Source organism: Bombina bombina, chromosome 1 (assembly GCF_027579735.1).
Source record: "Bombina bombina isolate aBomBom1 chromosome 1, aBomBom1.pri, whole genome shotgun sequence".
Taxonomy (NCBI): domain Eukaryota; kingdom Metazoa; phylum Chordata; class Amphibia; order Anura; family Bombinatoridae; genus Bombina; species Bombina bombina.
In genome coordinates, this window is record NC_069499.1 from 492,466,754 (window position 1) to 492,489,003 (window position 22,250).

At 40.2% G+C, this 22,250-nt stretch overlaps 1 protein-coding gene across 1 annotated transcript in view; it reads right to left on the minus strand.

Annotated features, from left to right (window-relative positions):
* Positions 1 to 21,726, minus strand: part of SF3B1 (splicing factor 3b subunit 1) — a 143,148-nt gene extending 121,422 nt beyond the window's left edge. Inside the window, exon 1 of the mRNA XM_053698558.1 lies at positions 21,614 to 21,726. Coding sequence (XP_053554533.1) covers positions 21,614 to 21,641 — 28 coding nt within the window. The 5' untranslated portion in view covers positions 21,642 to 21,726. The remainder of the gene's footprint in view (positions 1 to 21,613) is intronic.
* Positions 21,727 to 22,250: the final 524 nt, after the last annotated feature.

Sequence of the window (22,250 nt, forward strand, 5' to 3'; positions counted from 1 at the left end):
CCCATGTGGAAGCCACAGCCCTAATGGAATGAGCTGTGATTCTGTCAGGAGGCTGCCGTCCGGCAGTCTCGTAAGCCAATCTGATGATGCTTTTAATCCAAAAAGAGAGAGAGGTAGAAGTTGCTTTTTGACCTCTCCTTTTACCGGAATAAACAACAAACAAGGAAGATGTTTGTCTAAAATCCTTTGTAGCATCTAAATAGAATTTTAGAGCACGAACAACATCCAAATTGTGCAACAAACGTTCCTTCTTTGAAACTGGATTCAGACACAAAGAAGGCACGACTATCTCCTGGTTAATGTTTTTGTTAGAAACAACTTTCGGAAGAAAACCAGGTTTAGTGCGTAAAACCACCTTATCTGCATGGAACACCAGATAAGGAGGAGAACACTGCAGAGCAGATAATTCTGAAACTCTTCTAGCAGAAGAAATTGCAACCAAAAACAAAACTTTCCAAGATAATAACTTAATATCAACGGAATGTAAGGGTTCAAACGGAACCCCCTGAAGAACTGAAAGAACTAAATTGAGACTCCAAGGAGGAGTCAAAGGTTTGTAAACAGGCTTGATTCTAACCAGAGCCTGAACAAAGGCTTGAACATCTGGCACAGCTGCCAGCTTTTTGTGAAGTAACACAGACAAGGCAGAAATCTGTCCCTTCAAGGAACTTGCAGATAATCCTTTCTCCAAACCTTCTTGAAGAAAGGATAGAATCTTAGGAATTTTTACCTTGTCCCAAGGGAATCCTTTAGATTCACACCAACAGATATATTTTTTCCATATTTTGTGGTAAATTTTTCTAGTTACAGGCTTTCTGGCCTGAACAAGAGTATCAATGACAGAATCTGAGAATCCTCGCTTTGATAAGATCAAGCGTTCAATCTCCAAGCAGTCAGTTGGAGTGAGACCAGATTCGGATGTTCGAACGGACCTTGAACAAGAAGGTCTCGTCTCAAAGGTAGCTTCCATGGTGGAGCCGATGACATATTCACCAGGTCTGCATACCAAGTCCTGCGTGGCCACGCAGGAGCTATCAAGATCACCGATGCCCTCTCCTGATTGATCCTGGCTACCAGCCTGGGGATGAGAGGAAACGGCGGGAATACATAAGCTAGTTTGAAGGTCCAAGGTGCTACTAGTGCATCTACTAGAGTCGCCTTGGGATCCCTGGATCTGGACCCGTAGCAAGGAACCTTAAAGTTCTGACGAGAGGCCATCAGATCCATGTCTGGAATGCCCCACAGTTGAGTAATTTGGGCAAAGATTTCCGGATGGAGTTCCCACTCCCCCGGATGAAATGTCTGACGACTCAGAAAATCCGCTTCCCAATTTTCCACTCCTGGGATGTGGATTGCAGACAAGTGGCAGGAGTGAGTCTCCGCCCATTGAATGATTTTGGTCACTTCTTCCATCGCCAGGGAACTCCTTGTTCCCCCCTGATGGTTGATGTACGCAACAGTTGTCATGTTGTCTGATTGAAACCGTATGAACTTGGCCTTTGCTAGCTGAGGCCAAGCCTTGAGAGCATTGAGTATCGCTCTCAGTTCCAGAATATTTATCGGTAGAAGAGATTCTTCCCGAGACCAAAGACCCTGAGCTTTCAGGGGTCCCCAGACCGCGCCCCAGCCCACCAGACTGGCGTCGGTCGTGACAATGACCCACTCTGGTCTGCGGAAGCTCATCCCCTGTGACAGGTTGTCCAGGGACAGCCACCAACGGAGTGAATCTCTGGTCCTCTGATTTACTTGTATCGTCGGAGACAAGTCTGTATAGTCCCCATTCCACTGACTGAGCATGCACAGTTGTAATGGTCTTAGATGAATGCGCGCAAAAGGAACTATGTCCATTGCCGCTACCATCAAACCTATTACTTCCATGCACTGCGCTATGGAAGGAAGAGGAACAGAATGAAGTATTTGACAAGAGTTTAGAAGTTTTGTTTTTCTGGCCTCTGTCAGAAAAATCCTCATTTCTAAGGAGTCTATTATTGTTCCCAAGGGAGATAGAGAACTCTTTTCTACGTTCACTTTCCATCCGTGAGATCTGAGAAAGGCCAGGACAATGTCCGTGTGAGCCTTTGCTTTAGGAAGGGACGACGCTTGAATCAGAATGTCGTCCAAGTAAGGTACTACTGCAATGCCCCTTGGTCTTAGCACCGCTAGAAGGGACCCTAGTACCTTTGTGAAAATCCTTGGAGCAGTGGCTAATCCGAACGGAAGTGCCACAAACTGGTAATGCTTGTCCAGGAATGCGAACCTTAGGAACCGATGATGTTCCTTGTGGATAGGAATATGTAGATACGCATCCTTTAAATCCACCGTGGTCATGAATTGACCTTCCTGGATGGAAGGAAGAATTGTTCGAATGGTTTCCATTTTGAACGATGGAACCTTGAGAAACTTGTTTAGGATCTTGAGATCTAAGATTGGTCTGAATGTTCCCTCTTTTTTGGGAACTACGAACAGATTGGAGTAGAACCCCATCCCTTGTTCTCCTAAAGGAACAGGATGAATCACTCCCATTTTTAACAGGTCTTCTACACAATGTAAGAATGCCTGTTTTTTTATGTGGTCTGAAGACAACTGAGACCTGTGGAACCTCCCCCTTGGGGGAAGCCCCTTGAATTCCAGAAGATAACCTTGGGAGACTATTTCTAGCGCCCAAGGATCCAGAACATCTCTTGCCCAAGCGAAGAGAGAGAGTCTGCCCCCCACCAGATCCGGTCCCGGATCGGGGGCCAACATCTCATGCTGTCTTGGTAGCAGTGGCAGGTTTCTTGGCCTGCTTTCCTTTGTTCCAGCCTTGCATTGGTCTCCAGGCTGGCTTGGCTTGAGAAGTATTACCCTCCTGCTTAGAGGACGTAGCACTTGGGGCTGGTCCGTTTCTGCGAAAGGGACGAAAATTAGGTTTATTTTTGGCCTTGAAAGACCTATCCTGAGGAAGGGCGTGACCCTTGCCCCCAGTGATATCAGAGATAATCTCTTTCAAGTCAGGGCCAAACAGCGTTTTCCCCTTGAAAGGAATGTTAAGCAATTTGTTCTTGGAAGACGCATCCGCTGACCAAGATTTTAACCAAAGCGCTCTGCGCGCCACAATAGCAAACCCAGAATTTTTCGCCGCTAACCTAGCCAATTGCAAAGTGGCGTCTAGGGTGAAAGAATTAGCCAATTTGAGAGCACGAATTCTGTCCATAATCTCCTCATAAGAAGAAGAATTATTATTGATCGCCTTTTCTAGCTCATCGAACCAGAAACACGCGGCTGTAGTGACAGGAACAATGCATGAAATTGGTTGTAGAAGGTAACCTTGCTGAACAAACATCTTTTTAAGCAAACCTTCTAATTTTTTATCCATAGGATCTTTGAAAGCACAACTATCTTCTATGGGTATAGTGGTGCGTTTGTTTAGAGTAGAAACCGCCCCCTCGACCTTGGGGACTGTCTGCCATAAGTCCTTTCTGGGGTCAACCATAGGAAACAGTTTTTTAAATATGGGGGGAGGGACGAAAGGAATACCGGGCCTTTCCCATTCTTTATTTACAATGTCCGCCACCCGCTTGGGTATAGGAAAAGCTTCGGGGGGCCCCGGGACCTCTAGGAACTTGTCCATTTTACATAGTTTCTCTGGAATGACCAAATTCTCACAATCATCCAGAGTGGATAACACCTCCTTAAGCAGAGCGCGGAGATGTTCCAACTTAAATTTAAATGTAATCACGTCAGGTTCAGCTTGTTGAGAAATTTTCCCTGAATCTGAAATTTCTCCCTCAGACAAAACCTCCCTGGCCCCCTCAGACTGGTGTAGGGGCCCTTCAGAACCAATATCATCAGCGTCCTCATGCTCTTCAGTATTTTCTAAAACAGAGCAGTCGCGCTTTCGCTGATAAGTGGGCATTTTGGCTAAAATGTTTTTGATAGAATTATCCATTACAGCCGTTAATTGTTGCATAGTAAGGAGTATTGGCGCGCTAGATGTACTAGGGGCCTCCTGTGTGGGCAAGACTGGTGTAGACGAAGGAGGGGATGATGCAGTACCATGCTTACTCCCCTCACTTGAGGAATCATCTTGGGCATCATTTTCTCTAAATTTTGTGTCACATAAATCACATCTATTTAAATGAGAAGGAACCTTGGCTTCCCCACATTCAGAACACAGTCTATCTGGTAGTTCAGACATGTTAAACAGGCATAAACTTGATAACAAAGTACAAAAAACGTTTTAAAATAAAACCGTTACTGTCACTTTAAATTTTAAACTGAACACACTTTATTACTGCAATTGCGAAAAAGTATGAAGGAATTGTTCAAAATTCACCAAAATTTCACCACAGTGTCTTAAAACCTTAAAAGTATTGCACACCAAATTTGGAAGCTTTAACCCTTAAAATAACGGAACCGGAGCCGTTTTTATATTTAACCCATTTACAGTCCCTGGTATCTGCTTTGCTGAGACCCAACCAAGCCCAAAGGGGAATACGATACCAAATGACGCCTTCAGAAAGTCTTTTCTATGTATCAGAGCTCCTCACACATGCATCTGCATGTCATGCTTCTCAAAAACAAGTGCGCAATACAGGCGCGAAAATGAGACTCTGCCTATGATTAGGGAAAGCCCCTAGAGAATAAGGTGTCCAATACAGTGCCTGCCGGTTATTTTACAAAATTCCCAAGATTAAAATAATTCCTCAAGGCTATGGAGTATAAAATATGTTTATATATAAATCGATTTAGCCCAGAAAATGTCTACAGTCTTAAAAAGCCCTTGTGAAGCCCTTTTTTTCTCTGGCTTACCGGATCCCATAGGGAAAATGACAGCTTCCAGCATTACATCGTCTTGTTAGAATGTGTCATACCTCAAGCAGCAAAAGTCTGCTCACTGTTCCCCCAACTGAAGTTAATTCCTCTCAACAGTCCTGTGTGGAAACAGCCATCGATTTTAGTAACGGTTGCTAAAATCATTTTCCTCTTACAAACAGAAATCTTCATCTCTTTTCTGTTTCAGAGTAAATAGTACATACCAGCACTATTTTAAAATAACAAACTCTTGATTGAATAATAAAAACTACATTTAAACACCAAAAAACTCTAAGCCATCTCCGTGGAGATGTTGCCTGTACAACGGCAAAGAGAATGACTGGGGAAGGCGGAGCCTAGGAGGGATCATGTGACCAGCTTTGCTGGGCTCTTTGCCATTTCCTGTTGGGGAAGAGAATATCCCACAAGGATGACGCCGTGGACTGGACACACCTATGTTGGAGAAAATTGGGTTTAATGTCCCTTTAATTAAAATGCTTATTAAGTACTGTATTTGTGTTTCTAACTCCTCCCACAGTTAATACTTCAAACTGCCCACAAGTTTTATGTTTTAATTAAAGCGGTTTGCTGCAGTCACTATTATCAGTGTAATTTATTTGTAACCTCCGTGAGAGGGAGGCTGTGACGCTGCATAGACTCTCGTTGCTGAAGATTTCTGCTTTTCAACACTTCTCCTGTTTATATAAATCACTAAGGGCTGACAGTTGTACAAGCTTAGTGATCGTAAAAAGATAGATAACCCCTTTATTACCCATTCTCCAGTTATACATAACCAACACAGGCCGCGTTCGGCAAGCACTCAGAGCCAGCGCGGGCACTTCTGATCCAGTGATGAAGTGGCACTAGGAGACGTCGCAAGTGAGGGAGCTTTAAAAAAAAAAAAAAAGTTTGCATGTGCAAAGGGATCTGCTGCACAATAGAGTGCTCAAATATAATTCATAGGTGAGACGCTTCTCTTTGCATGCAATATTTACAATACCTTTTAAGTATTTGAAATATTGCATGCAAATAGAAACGTCTCGAATATGAATTATATATATGTACTCCATTATTGTGCAGCAGATCCCTTTGCGCATTCAAACGTTTACTATATTACCTCATACCAATTGAGGTTACTTTTTTTTAACACCATTGTATCACATTAAACAGTATTACACTATGTTCGTTTTTGCTTTTTTCATTTCATTACATGTGTAAATATTGCCATCTACTGGTGGAAAGAAGGAAATAAGGGATCTAACGAAAAGCTACAAGGATTTAGCTTACGACTATAGAAGGGATCCCCTGTGAGACGATAACAACAGGATTCAACGTGCATCCAGCTACTATCTGAGGGCCTAACACTTACCTCATTTGATTGAGGCTGTGTCCTGTAAGTACATCGACTACACAAGTTGGGGATTCTTCATGTGAATTATATTTGTATGGACTTATTAATATTATCACTATTTACCAATATACTTATACGCATTGTTGTGGGAAGATTGTAAATGTTTTTTATGACAGTTTACTATATCATAAGGGGTTGCTTGCATCATAAAGGGTATCCTGCTCCCTATGAACGCTGTTTGTATTTACTCCATATGATAACTTGTGTACTGATTACTGAGTCCCAGAACTGTTGTCAGATGTTATTAAACATACATTTTTACAAATTATATGAACTAAACGAGTTACATATTTTAGAACTCCACTTAGACTCTCCATTCCCATTACTCATGTCCACGAGACATTCTTATTGGTTGAGTACAGTTTAATTCGAGTTACCTTTTCTTTACCATCTTGTAAATTATATCTTTCAATAGGTACAAATATCGGTTTTAAAAAGACCATATTGGGTAACTCCACAAGGGAAAAAAAATATTTTTCTCTTTGTATTTTATCCGATTCCACAACAAGCAGTAATTACAGCAATCACCTTTAAGAGATATATGCATTTGGTTTAGCGCTGTGAAGGTTTACAATTCTTTTATATTATCTTTATCTCTCTCAACTACGAAGTCAAACAGTGAAAATGGGGTATATTTCCTAATCCTATTTGCTTTTTCAAAGTGTGCGGTTTGATATTAAGAATATAGACGGTATGATCTCCTTTGTTTACCATAGGTAAATCTATTTGGTGTTGTCCTAACGGTTGTAAATTAAATTAATTGGTGTACGATGTTATATAAGCGTATTCTGTTCCATATGTATAGAATGTCTAAAATAAAATCTTGTTTGCCGATAAAGGTGTAGAGTAATTTTTCCAGTGATAAGACGTGGTCATCTTCATGAAGGCACATGATGTAAGTAGAGGTTTAAACTTTCATCCAGAATCGGGGTATAAGACTCTTAGCGCAATTTAGCATGCATTGGAGTAGTTTCTTACGATACTGGCACATAATATGGGGAATGTCGTTTAAAAGAATGATAGTAGGGGAAAGTGTCAGGGAGGTCCCTATTGTAGCATTAATACATCTGGTAATGTTTTCCCAGAAGCATTTTAATAAGGGACAGGACCACCAAATATAGGATAGTGTACCAGTTTCCACACAGCGTCTCTAGCAAAGAGGACGAACTAGGAAATATACTATGGAGGCAATGTGGTGTTACATGTGCGTTTATATAGCAATCACACCCTTAAGTTTAGCTAAACATAAGCAAAAACCTAATGTGTATGCAGCATTTTCTTACTAGCCCACTAACAAAAAGGGTTATTAAGAAGGGTGCTTGTTAAGGCACAGTAATCTGTCTCATATTATATATAAAAATATATTGTGCATGAAAGAATACTACCTAAATGGATAATGAACTCAATTTTTTTTTCTTTTGTAATTCAGATAGATCATGCAATTTTAAGCAACTTTCTAATTTACTCCAATTATCAATTTTTCTTTGTTCTCTTGCTTCTCTTTATTTGAAAAAGAAAGTCTAGACCCTGGACAGCACTTGTTTATTGGTGGATGAATTTATCTACCAATCAGCAAGAACCCAGGTTGTTCACCAAAAATGGGCCGGTATCTAAACTTACATTCTTGCATTTCAAATAAAGATACCAAGAGACTGAAGAACATTTGCTAATAGGAGTAAATTAGAAAGTTGCTTAAAATTGCATGCTCTATCTGAATCACAAAAGAAAAAAAAATTGGTTTAGTGTCCCTTTAAAAATGTGTTTGCGTGGAAAACAGGATATGTGCCGATTTTGAAGCTAACTGGACGTGCAGATCTGTGTACAACAGAGGCCGATTCTAAAAATAAATAAATATATAATTCCTGCCTAAAACCATTTTTCAACTCAACACTCGCATGAGCAGCCTTCATGGAATTCTATACAAAAAAGGGGGCTGTTCCTGCCATTGGCGAGATGTCTCCTATAGAAGTAATGGCACCTCTCGGTTAGGTAAAAGTTTGCAATAGAGTACAACGGGAGATACCGGCGTATGTTTAAACTTTAATAATACACCTAATAAATATCAAATTATGCTATTTTCACAAAACCGTACCTTAAATTTGCTGATATTTCCGTATGAATAGGTTTTCCAGTAAATTCTGAGTTTAGCATTCTAAATTATTTTCTCGGCCATGTAGCATTATTTTACTTTGAAAATTGGTATGGGGATTCAGATGAGGCTACCAACAATACTGCAGTGTTTGTGTCTCCAATAACAAAAAGGGGAGCCATATTTTGGGGTATAAAGTCCCTGTTTTCCACAGTCAGCCAGCTCTGCTCACCTACATGGACACATTGTATCAAACCCTCAGCCTACATGTTTTTATACATTTGTAACCGTTTACTGTACACAGACACTTAAAGGGACACTGAACCCAAATATTTTCTCTCATGATTCAGATAGAGCATAACATTTTAAGAAACTTTCTAATTTACGCCTATTATCAATTCTTCTTCGTTCACTTGCTATCTTTATTTGAAAAAGAAGGCATCTAAGCTTTTTTTGGTTCAGTACACCGGACAGCACTTTATTGGTGGATGAATTTATCCACCAATCAGCAAGAATAATCCAGGTTATTCACCAAAAATTGGCCGGCATCTAAACTTACATTCTTGCATTTCAAATAAAGATACCAAGAGAATGAAGAAAATGTGATAATAGGAGTAAATTAGAAAGTTGCCTAAAGGGACAGTCAAGTCTAAAAAAAAAACTTATGTTTCAAATAGGGCATGTAATTTTAAACAACTTTCCACTTTACTGTTATCCCCAATTTTGCTTTGTTCTCTTGGTATTCTTAGTTGAAAGCTAAACCTAGGAGGTTCATATGCTAATTTCTTAGACCTTGAAGGCCGCCTCTAATCTAAATGTTTTTCACCACTAGAGGGCATTAGTTCACGTGTTTCATATAGATAACATTGAGCTCATGCACGTGAATTTACCATGGAGACAGCTCTGATTGGCTAAAATGCAAGTCTGTCAAAATAACTGAAATAAGGGGACAGTCTGCTGAGGCTTAGATACAAGGTAATTACAGAGGTAAAACGTGTATAATTATAACTGTGTTGGTTATGCAAAACTGGGGAATCAGTAATTAAGGGATTATCTATCTTTTAAAACATCAAAAATTCTGGTGTTGACTGTCCCTTTAAAATTGCATGCTCTGTCTGAATCACAAAAGAAAAAATTTGTGTTTAGTGTCCCTTTAAAGTGAAAGTAAATCCTAGTGTTTTACAAACGCTAGGATTTACTATTGAAACAAATAAAGGGCACTTTCATTCATGTAGTATAATATACATCATGTAGAAAGCTCCTTTATTTGATTCAATCGATCGCCGCTCTTAGCTCCTACAGCAGCCCACAGCTAAAAAAAAATTGGCTGAGAGGTGACGTTTTCACAGCTGGATCGGCTGTCAAGTTTAAAAGGTAAGTATTTTTTAACAATAGGAGTGAAATGTAAATTTTGATGAATTAAAGTGCCCCTGTTTTTAATCAAATTTTTAAAAATCGGGCACTTTAGCATCAAAATTGACATTCACTTTAAAGCAACCCTGTCAGTACCAAAAGTACAATCTGCTGAGAAAATAATGATCACACAGCACAGCCTTAAAGGGCAGCTCACCGCCTGGTCACACAGTCTTAAAGGGACAGGCAAAAACCCACACAGCCTTTAAAGGGTCAACTAGCACCACACACACACAGTCTTAAGGGGACAGATCACAGTAATGTTCACACAGTGAAACCTTAAAGGGCAGCTTGGCACCTGCTCACAGTCTTAAAGGGGCAGGCACACACAAACTTTAGTGGGTAAACTCACACTACATATAGTCTTAAAGGGAGCAATAAGTGTGCATCCGCATGCAACGCACACAGCCTTAAAGGGATACTCTGTCTTAAAGAGACAGGGGCACCTGCACACACACACACAGCCTTTAATGGGACAACTTGCAACACACACAGCACTAAAGGAACAGCTCACACCATGCACACCCAGCGCAGCCTTAAAGGGCAGCTCGCCGCATGCTCGCAGTCTTTAAGGGACAGGCACAAACCTTTAACGTACAGTCTTAAAGGGAACGATAACAGTATGCATTCGCATGCAATGCACATACAGCCTTAAATGGACCCTCTGTCTTAAAAGGGACAAGGGCACGTGCACACACATACACACAGAGCACTCACAGCCTTTAAAGGAACAACTTCTACCACAACATGCAGTCTTAAAGGGACAGATAACAGTAATGTTCACACAGCGCAACCTTGAAGGGCAGCTTGACACCTGCACACACAGAATTAAAGGGACAGGCACACACAACCTTTAGTGGGTAAAGTCACACCACACGGACGGTCTTAAAGGGAGCGATAAAAGTATGCATCCGCATGCAGCCTTAAAGGGACACATACACACACAGCACTCACAGCCTTTAAACGGACAACTTGCACCACACCAGGGGCGTATTTTGGCCTAGACAAACAAGGCACTAGCCTAGCTCAGCAGAATTTTTTTGGGGCAGCACTTTTTGAGTTCAACTAGACACACGCACGCACATATAAACACAAGCACACTTCAACAAGAACATTTACTTTAGAAATGCCATGGGGAAAAAAAAGGTCACATCACAGGTATGGGGGGCAGCAGAATTTTGGTTGCCTAAGGCAGCATAAAACCTAAATACGCCACTGCACCACATGCACACAGCGTTAAAAGGAAAAGCTCACATCATGCACACCCAACGCAGCCTTAAAGGGCAGCTCGGCCTGCTCACACAGTCTTAAAGGGGCAGACACACAAACTTAAAGGAAGTGATAATAGTATGCACCTACAAGCAATGCACCCAGCCTTAAAGGGATGCTATGTCTAAAAGGGACAGGGGCACCTGCACACACACAGCACTCACAGCCTTTAAAAGGCAACTTGCATCACACAAATACAACGTTAAAGAAACAGCTCACACCATGCACACACAGCACAGCCTTAAAGGGCAGCTCGCCGCATGCTCACACAGTCTTAAAACGGGAAGGCAACACAATCTTAAGTGGTTAAACTCACACCACACGCACGGTCTTAAAGGAAGCGATAACAGCATGCATCCACATACAATGCACACACAGGGGCATATGTATCAAGCTCTGAATGGAACTTGATGCCCCGTGTTTCTGGCGAGCCTGCAGGCTCGCCAGAAAACATAATTTATGTAAGAACTTACCTGATAAATTCATTTCTTTCATATTAGCAAGAGTCCATGAGCTAGTGACGTATGGGATATACATTCCTACCAGGAGGGGCAAAGTTTCCCAAACCTTAAAATGCCTATAAATACACCCCTCACCACACCCACAATTCAGTTTAACGAATAGCCAAGAAGTGGGGTGATAAGAAAAAAGTGCGAAAGCATATAAAATAAGGAATTGGAATAATTGTGCTTTATACAAAAAAATCAAAACCACCACAAAAAGGGTGGGCCTCATGGACTCTTGCTAATATGAAAGAAATGAATTTATCAGGTAAGTTCTTACATAAATTATGTTTTCTTTCATGTAATTAGCAAGAGTCCATGAGCTAGTGACGTATGGGATAATGATTACCCAAGATGTGGATCTTTCCACACAAGAGTCACTAGAGAGGGAGGGATAAAATAAAGACAGCCAATTCCTGCTGAAAATAATCCACACCCAGAATAAAATTTTAATGAAAAAACATAAGCAGAAGATTCAAACTGAAACCACTGCCTGAAGTACGTTTCTACCAAAAACTGCTTCAGAAGAAGAAAACACATCAAAATGGTAGAATTTAGTAAAAGTATGCAAAGAGGACCAAGTTGCTGTTTTGCAAATCTGATCAACCGAAGCTTCATTCTTAAACGCCCAGGAAGTAGAAACTGACCTAGTAGAATGAGCTGTAATCCTTTGAGGCGGAGTGTTACCCGACTCAACATAGGCATGATGAAATAAAGATTTCAACCAAGATGCCAAAGAAATGGCAGAAGCTTTCTGGTCTTTTCTAGAACCGGAAAAGATGACAAATAGACTAGAAGTCTTTCGGAAAGACTTAGTAGCTTCAACATAATAATACAAAGCTCTAACAGCATCCAAAGAATGCAATGATTTCTCCTTAGAATTCATAGGATTAGGACATAATGAAGGAACCACAATTTCTCTACTAATGTTGTTAGAATTCACAACCTTAGGTAAAAAATTCAAAAGAAGTTCGCAGCACCGCCTTATCCTGATGCAAAATCAGAAAAGGAGACTCACAAAAAAAGAGTAGATAATTCAGAGACTCTTCTGGCAGAAGAGATGGCCAAAAGAAACAAAACTTTCCAAGAAAGTAATATAACGACCAAAGAATGCATGGGTTCAAAAGGAGAAGCTTGAAGAGCCCCCAGAACCAAATTCAAACTCCAAAGAGGAGAAATTGACTTAATGACAGGTTTTATACGAACCAAAGCTTGTACAAAACAATGAATATCAGGAAGATTAGCAATCCTTCTGTGAAAAAGAACAGAAAGAGCAGAGATTTGTCTTTCAAGAAACTTGCGGACAAACCTTATCTAAACCATCCTGAAGAAATATAAGTCTTCCAGACTCTATAATATATCTCTCTAGATACAGATTTACGAGCCTGTCACATAGTATCAATCACAGAGTCAGAGAAACCTCTTTGACCAAGAATCAAGCGTTCAAACTCCACACCTTAAAATTAAGGTTTTGAGATCCTGATGGAAAAAAGAACCTTGAGACAGAAAGACTGATCTTAACGGAAGAGTCCACAGCTGGCAAGAGGCCATCCGGACAAGATCCGCATACCAAAACCTGTGAGGCCATGCTGGAGCTACCAGCAGGACAAACGAGCATTCCTTTAGAATATTAAGAATACCCTTGGAAGAAGAACTAGAGGCGGAAAGATATAGGCAGGATGACACTTGTAAGGAAGAGATAATGCATCCACTGCCTCCGCCCGAGGATCCCTGGATCCGGACAGATACCAGGGAAGTTTCTTGTTTAGATGAGAAGCCATCAGATCTATTTCTGAGAGTTCCCACATTTGAACAATCTGAGGAAATATCTCTGGGTGAAGACCATTCGCCCAGGTGCAACGTTTGGCGACTGAGATAATCCGCTTCCAATTGTCCATACCTGGGATATGAACCGCAGAGATTAGACAGGAGCTGGATTCCGCCCAAACCAAAATTCGAGATACTTCTTTCATAGCCAGAGGACTGTGAGTCCCTCCTTGATGATTGATGTATGCCACAGTTGTGACATTGTCTATCTGAAAACAAATGAACAACTCTCTCTTCAGAAGAGGCCAAGACTGAAGAGCTCTGAAATTGCACGGAGTTCCAAAATATTGATCGGAAATCTCACCTCCTGAGATTCCCAAACCCCTTGTGCCGTCAGATACCCCCACACAGCTCCCCAACCTGTAAGACTTGCATCTGTTGAGATTATAGTCCAGGTCGGAAGAACAAAGAAGCCCCCTGAACTAAACGATGGTGATCTGCCCACCATGTCAGAAAGTGTCGTATAATCGGTTTAAAGATATTAATTGAGATATCTTTGAGTAATCCCTGCACCATTGGTTCAGCATACAGAGCTGAAGAGGTCGCATGTAAAAACGAGCAAAGGAGATCGCATCTGATGCGGCAGTCCTAAGACCTAAAATTTCCATGCATAAGGCTACCAAAGGGAATGATTGTGACTGAAGGTTTTGACAAGCTGATATCAATGTTAAACTTCTCTTGTCTGACAAGGACAGAGTCAGACACTGAATCTATTCTAGAAACCTAAAAAGGTTACACTTGTCTGAGGAATCAATGAACTGATTGGTAAATTGATCCTCCAACCATGAACTTGAAGAAACAACACAAGTCGATTCGTATGAGATTCTTCGAAAATGAGAAGACTGAGCAAGTACCCAGATATTGTCCAATAAGGAAATACCAAAAAACCCTGTTCTCTGATTACAGAAAGGGCACCGAGAACCTTTGAAAAAAATTCTTGGAACTGAGGCTAGGCCAAACGGTAGAGCCACAAAACTGGTAATGCTTGTCTAAAAAGAGAATCTCAGACACAAAAAGTGATCTGGATGAATCGGAATATGTAGATACACATCCTGTAAATCTATTGTAGACATATAATGCCCTTGCTAAACAAAAGGCAGGACAGTCCTACAGTAACCATCTTGAATGTTGGTATCCTTACATAACGATTCAATATTGATAGATCCGAAACTGGTCTGAAGGAATTGACCTTCTTTAGTACAATGAAGAGATAAAATAAAACCCCAGCCCCTGTTCCATAACTGGAACTGGCATAATTACTCCAGCCAACTCTAGATCTGAAACACATTTCAGAAATGCTGAGCCTTTGCTGTGTTAACTGGGACACGGGAAAGAAAAAAATCTCTTAGCAGGAGGCCTTAACTGAAGCCAATTCTGTACCTTTCTGAAACAATGTTCTGAAACCAGAAATTGAGAACGGAATTGATCAAAATTTCTTTGAAGAAAACGTAATCTGCCTCATACCAGCTGAGCTGGAATAAGGTCCGCACCTTCATGGGTACTTAGGAGCTGGCTATAGGTTTTCTAAAAGGCTTGGATATATTCCAAACTGGAAATAGTTTCCAAACTGATACCGCTCCTGAGAATGAAGGATCAGGCTTTTGTTCCTTATTGTGAGGAAAGGAACGAAATGATCATTAGACCTAAATTTACCTTAGATTTTTTATCCTTTGGTAAAAAAGTTCCCTTCCTTCCAGAAACAGTTGAAATAATAATTTATTACCCTGGAAAGAAAGGGAAAGCAAAGTTGACTTAGAAGACATATCAGTATTCCAAGTTTAATCCATAAAGCTTTTCTAGCTAAAATAGCTAGAGACATATACCTGACATCAACTCTAATGATATCAAAAGATGGTATCACCAATAAAATTATTAGCATGTTATAGAATAATAATAATGCTATAAAATTATGATCTGTTACTTGTTGCGCTAAAGCTTCTAACCAAAAAGTTGAAGCTGCAGCAACATCCGCTAAAAATATAGCAAGTCTAAGAAGATTACCTGAACATAAGTAAGCTTTTCTTAGAAAGGATTCAATTTTCTTATCTAAAGGATCCTTAAATGAATTACTAACTGCCGTAGGAATAGTAGCACATTTAGCAGGAGTAGAGACAGCCCCATAACCTTAGGGATTTTGTCCCAAAAAACCTCTAATCTGTCAGATGGCACAGGATATAATTGCTTAAACGTTTAGAAGGAGTAAAAGAATTACCCAAATTATTCCATTCCCTGGAAATTACTTCAGAAATAGCATCAGGGAGATTAAACACTTCTGGAATAACTACAGGAGATTTAAAAACCTTATTTAAACGTTTAGATTTAGAATCAAGAGGACCAGAATCCTCTATTTCTAATGCAATTAATACTTCTTTAAATAAAGAACGAATAGATTCCATCTTGAACAAATACAAAGATTTATCAGCATCAACCTCTGAGACAGAAACCTCTGAACCAGAAGAACCATTATCAGTATCAGAATGATGATGTTCATTTAAAAATTCATCTGAAAAAAGAAGTTTTAAAAGACTTTTATGTAAACTAGAAGGAGAAATAACAGACATAGCCTTCTTAATGGATTTAAAAAATAAAATCTCTTATGTTTATCAGGAACACTCTGAAAATTAGATGTTGACGGAACAGCAACAGGTAATGTAACAGTACTAAAGGAAATTTTATCTGCATTAATAAGTTTGTCATGACATGCAATACAAACAACAGCTGGAGAAACAGATACCAAAAATTATAGCAGATACACTTAGCTTGGTAGCTCCAGCAGTAGACAGCGATTTTCCTGTAGTATCTTCTGACTCAGATGCAACGTGAGACATCTTGCAATATGTAAGAGAAAAAACAACATATAAAGCAAAATTGATCAAATTCCTTAAATGACAGTTTCAGGAATGGGAAAAAATGCCAAAGAACAAGCTTCTAGCAACCAGAAGCACTGAAAAAATAAGACTTAAATAATGTGGAGACAAAAGTGACGCCCTTATTTTTTAGCGCCAAATAAGACGCCCACATTATTTGGCGCCTAAATGCTTTTGGCGCCAAAAATGACGCCACATCCGGAACGCCAACATTTTTGGCGCAAAATAACGTCAAAAAATGACGCAACTTCCGGCGACACGTATGACGCCGGAAACTGAAAAGAATTTTTGCGCCAAAAAAGTCCGCGCCAAGAATGACGCAATAAAATGAAGCATTTTCAGCCCCCGCGAGCCTAACAGCCCACAGGAAAAAAAAGTCAAATTTTTGAAGGTAAGAAAAAAATGATTAATTCAAATGCATTATCCCAAATATGAAACTGACTGTCTGAAAATAAGGAAAGTTGAACATTCTGAGTCAAGGCAAATAAATGTTTGAATACATATATTTAGAACTTTATAAACAAAGTGCCCAACCATAGCTAGGAGTGTCACAGAAAATAAGACTTACTTACCCCAGGACACTCATCTACATATAGCAGATAGCCAAACCAGTACTGAAACGAGAATCAGCAGAGGTAATGGTATATATAAGAGTATATCGTCGATCTGAAAAGGGAGGTAAGAGATGAATCTCTACGACCGATAACAGAGAACCTATGAAATAGACCCCATAGAAGGAGATCACTGCATTCAAATTGGCAATACTCTACTCACATCCCTCTGACATTCACTGCACGCTGAGAGGAAAACCAGGCTCCAACTTGCTGCGGAGCGCATATCAACGTAGAATCTAGCACAAACTTACTTCACCACCTCCATCGGAGGTAAAGTTTGTAAAACTGAATTGTGGGTGTGGTGAGGGGTGTATTTATAGACATTTTAAGGTTTGGGAAACTTTGCCCCTCCTGGTAGGAATGTATATCCCATACGTCACTAGCTCATGGACTCTTGCTAATTACATGAAAGAAATAGCAGTTATGAAGCAGCGGTCACAAAGACCGCTACTCCATAACCTGTCCACCTGCTCTGAGCAGGCGGACACACATCGCCACAATACAATCCAATCCAATCGAGTACGATCGGGTTAATTGACACCCCCCTGAAGGCGGCCCATTGGCCGCGAGTCTGCAGGGGGCGGCGTTGCACCAGCAGCTCTTGTGAGCTGCTGGTGCAATGCTGAATACAGCAAGCGTATTGCTCGCCGTATTCAGCGAGGTCTGGCGGACCTGATCCGCAGTGTCGGATCAGGTCCGCCAGACCTTGATAAATATGCCCCACAGTCTTAAAGGGCCACTGTATTAAAGGGACAGGGGCACCTGCACAAGCACACAGCCTTAAAAGAAACAGCTCACACGATGCAGTCTTTAAGGGAAAGGCACACAGGCTTTTAAGCACACCCAAATTCACAAAGCCTTAAAGGGATACTAAACCCATTTTTTTATTTCATGATTCAGATAGAGCATGAGATTTTAAGCATCTTTCTAATTTACTCCTATTATCAATTTTTCTTTGTTCTTATGCTATCTTGATTTGAAAAAGCAGTACTGTAAGCTTTAGAGACAGACCATTTTTTGTTCAGCACCTGGGTAGCACTTGCTGATTTGTGGCTAAATGTAGCAAACCAATCAGCAGCTCTACCAAGGTGCTGAACTAAAAAATGGGCCGGCTCCTAACCTTTTATTACTGCTTTTTCAAATCAAGATAACATGAGAACAAAGAAAAATTGATAATAGGAGTAAATTAGAAAGTTGCTTAAAATGGCATGCTCTATCTGAATCATGAAAGAAAAAATGAGGGGTTAGTATCCCTTTAAAGAGGCACTCAATTTTAAAGTGACAGATACAAACACAGCCTTTAAAGGGGCAGCTCACACCACAGGTGCACATACACAGCCTTAAAGGGACAGTATACACTCATTTTCATATAACTGCATGTAATAGACACTACTATAAAGAATAAGATGCAGATACCGATATAAAAATCCAGTATAAAATGGTTTAAAAACGTACTTAGAAACTTTCAGTTTAGCTGTTGAAAAGGTAGTTGGAAAGCCCACTGCAAGTGGGAAATAAGACACTCCCCCCCCCCCCTTTTGCATATGAAAAGGCCCCTTACACAAACAGGAGCAAGCTGGAGAAGGTAGCTTACGGTATTCAAATAAATCTTTGGGGCTTGGTTAGGAGTCTGAAAATCAGAGCAATGTTATTTAAAAATTAAGCAAAATTATACATTTTTTTAAAAAAAAAACAACTTTATGGGCTTTATAAATAGATCTACAAAACATTTATGCAAAGAAAAAATTAAGTGTATAATGGCCCTTTAAAGGTAGCACATTACGCTAGCACAGTCTTAAAGGCACGTACCTCACACAATACACACAATCCCTAAAGTTATAGTAAGCTTTTCCCTTTGTCTAAACAGATCAGGAATGTTAGAGATATTTTAGATGGAGTTTAAACTCTTCAATTGTAATGATACGCTATAACTAGCGCTGAAATTCAAATACCCTGTGCTATGGCCCGCCCACTTCAAAATTAATATTTTTGTTGAGCTAACGGTTTGAAATAATCAGCGCTCTAGGCATAAAGCACTTTTGTTGTAGAGCACAGATTGGAGAACAGTTCAAACTGTTAGCTCAACAAACATATTACTTTTGAAGTGGGCGGCTGGAGCACGAGGTATTCGACTTTCAGTGCTACATTAAAAAGTAAGTTATAGCGCATATTCATTACAACTGAAGAGTCAAACTCCATCTAAAATATTTCTAACATTCTATATCTGCTTAGAAAGAGAAAAGTTTACTGTGAGTTTATCTGTGCAAGTGTAATGTGATCTGTGCCTTTAAGACTGTGTGCTGCGTTTGTGCAACTAACATTAAAACTGTGTGCGTGCGGTGTGAACTGGCCCTTTAAAGGCTGTTTTTGTGTCTGTCACTTTAAGACTGAGTGCTCCTTTAAGGCATTGTGCATGTTGGCGTGCCTGTCGCTTAAAGACTATGCATGCTATGAGCTGTTCCTTTAAGGCTGTGTGCGTGTGGTGCAAGTTCTCTCTTTAAAGGCTGTGAGTGCTCTGTGTGTGCACGTGCCCCTGTCCCTTTAAGGCTGTGTGTGCATTGCATGTGAACGCATACTGTTATCGCTCCCTTTAAGACTGTACATGTCGTGTGAGTTTACCCACTAAAGGTTTGTGTCTGCCCCTTTAAGACTGAGTATGCGGTGAGCTGCCCTTGGTGTGCATGGTGTGAGCTGTTCCTTTAATGCTGTGTGTGTGATGCAAGTTGTCCCATTAAAGGCTGTGAGTGCAGGTGCCCCTGTCCCTTTAAGACAGAGTATCCCTTTAAGGCTGTGTGTGTCTGCCCCTTTAAGACTGTGTGAGCAGGTGCCAAGCTGCCCTTTAAGGTTTCACTGTGTGAACATTACTGTGATCTGTCCCTTTAAGACTGAGTGTGTGTGCGCGTGGGGTGCTAGTTGACACTTTAAAGGCTGTGCAGGTTTTTGCCTGTCCCTGTAAGACTGTGTGACCAGGCGGTGAGCTGCCCTTTAAGGCTGTGCTGTGTGATCATTATTTTCTCAGCAGGTTGTACTTTTGGTACTGAGAGGGTTGCTTTAAAGTGAATGTCAATTTTGATGCTAAAGTGCCCGATTTTTAAAAATTTGATTAAAAACGGGCACTTTAATTCATCAAAATTTACATTTCACTCCTATTGTGAAAAAATACTTACCTTTTAAACTTGACAGCCGATCCAGCTTCCTCCACCCGTCGCAAAGCCTCTTCCTGGGTCTAAAATGTGGACTCTGGCATCCTCCAATCACGGCATTGAATCAGACACCGATTCCCCCGGGGGGGAAGCCGTGATTGGGAGGATGACCTATCCATCATTTCTGACGTCAGAAATGGCTTGACCGGAGGAAGCTGGAGCTGCTGTCAAGTTTAAAAGGTATTTCTTCACAACAGGAGTGAAATGTAAATTTTGATTAATTAAAGTGCCCCTGTTTTTAATCGAATTGTTAAAAACCGGGCACTTTAGCATCAAAATTGACATTTACTTTAAGTGTCTGTATACAACAAACAGTTACAAATGTATAAAAACCTGCAGAAATAAAATAAAAACATGTAGGCTGAAGGTTTGATACAATGTATCTATGAAAGTGAGCAGAGCTGGCTGGCGAAAGTCTATGGGGAAAAACAAGGACTTTATACCCCAAAATATTGCTCCCCTTTTTGTTATTGGAGACACAAACATTGCAGTATTGTTGGTAGCACTCATCTGAATCCCCATACCAATTTTCGAAGTAAAATAATGCTACATGGCCATGAAAATAATTTAGGACGCTAAACTCAGAATTGAGCAGTTTTCCTTTTAGAGTAATTAGTGTTTTGAGTATTTTGCTAAAAGCACATTTTAAAAGGGACAAGAAACAAAAAAAAATTCTCATGATTTAGCTAAAGCTCATGATTTTAAAGAACTTTTCAATTCACTTCCATTTAAAAAAAATTGTTCCCTTTGTATCCTTTGTTAAAAAGTTATGCCTAAGTAGACTCAGGAGCTGCCGATTGGTGGCTGCACATATTTTCCTCATGCTTATTGGCTCACCCAATGCATTCAGCTTTCTCCCAGTAGTGCATAGGCTTCTTCAACAAAGGATAAAATTAGATATTAGATAAACTTAGATATTAGAAGTAAATTAGAAAATGATTTAACATATTCTATCTAAATCATTTGTTGGTACTTAGTTTAGAGACACTTAGGAACCCTCCAGGAACAAGTAGAGCATGTTTGTACAAAGTTGTGGGCACAATAATCAAAAAGTAATAATTCAGAAGTTCTATGCGACATGGCTAGGTAAAATAAACTGTGATATCAACTTTTGGTTATGCGAGTGCTAGAAACTTGCAATGATTGATTACATTATTCCAGATCACAACATAGTAGATCTAGTGTATTTATACCCTGCATATGGGAAGCAAATTGAATTGTCTGCGAAAGACTATCGTTCTATAGATAGCCATATTTCGTAGTTCTACAACAACAAAACAACCAGTTTGCTGATTTATAAACGGATTGTCTAGTTCACAGAATAACACAGCACGTGTACACATTGTTGTACTATAAAATCAAAGTATGTTGATGCCATGCAAGCAATCCAAAACGAAAGATTAATAACGTTGCACCCCTTCCCCTTAATAAACGTAAACTCAGATTTTGTTATTATTTATCTAAAATGTCCTCCGTTTGCTACTGGGCCTTGTGATGTCCATAACACGGCCCAGTCGCCATTACATAAAACCAAAGTCAACTCCCGCCTCACAGGCAAAAGACAAGTGTTTGCAAGATAACACACAGACATAAGTCGGTAATTGCAGTAAAACATTTACGTACCTTCGTGCGTTTTGGCAATCTTCGCCATTTTGTCTGAGTTCTAAGCAACGGAACTGAAACGGAGCTCAGCTTCCGCCGTACAATAGGGAGATTCACGCACGCGTAGTGTGATCTATCACTTCATACAATGGAAACCTAGCGCAACGCATGCGTCGTATGAGCAGCAGCGTCTGAATATTTACATACACGTTGAAATGTTTGTCTTTTCCTATTCCAGTGTGTTTATTCACAATTGGTGCTGACATGGCGGTTTCCATGAAGTTAGAGCTGAGACATGTCAGACGTACACTTATATTATTTTACCGTTAAACTCTGACATTTTATTACAAGGATATTGTTATCATATAACAATTTAACTGGTTTAAAGGGGCATTATATTGTAATGTACACTAGATTTTCTTTGCATAAATGTTTTGTACAAAATCATTTTTTATTGCCCACTGGGGGTGGTTTTGTAACAATGTATAGTTAGTTTTGCTTATTTTTTAAAAACATTTTGGTGATTTTCAGACTCCTTACCAAGCACCCACCTGGGGTGCGATCAAATATACGGCGCAAGCGTGGGAACCTGCGCCGCCCGTAATTTCACCTTGCACATCGGGGTATTTCATAAACCCCGCTGACAGTTCCTAAAGTG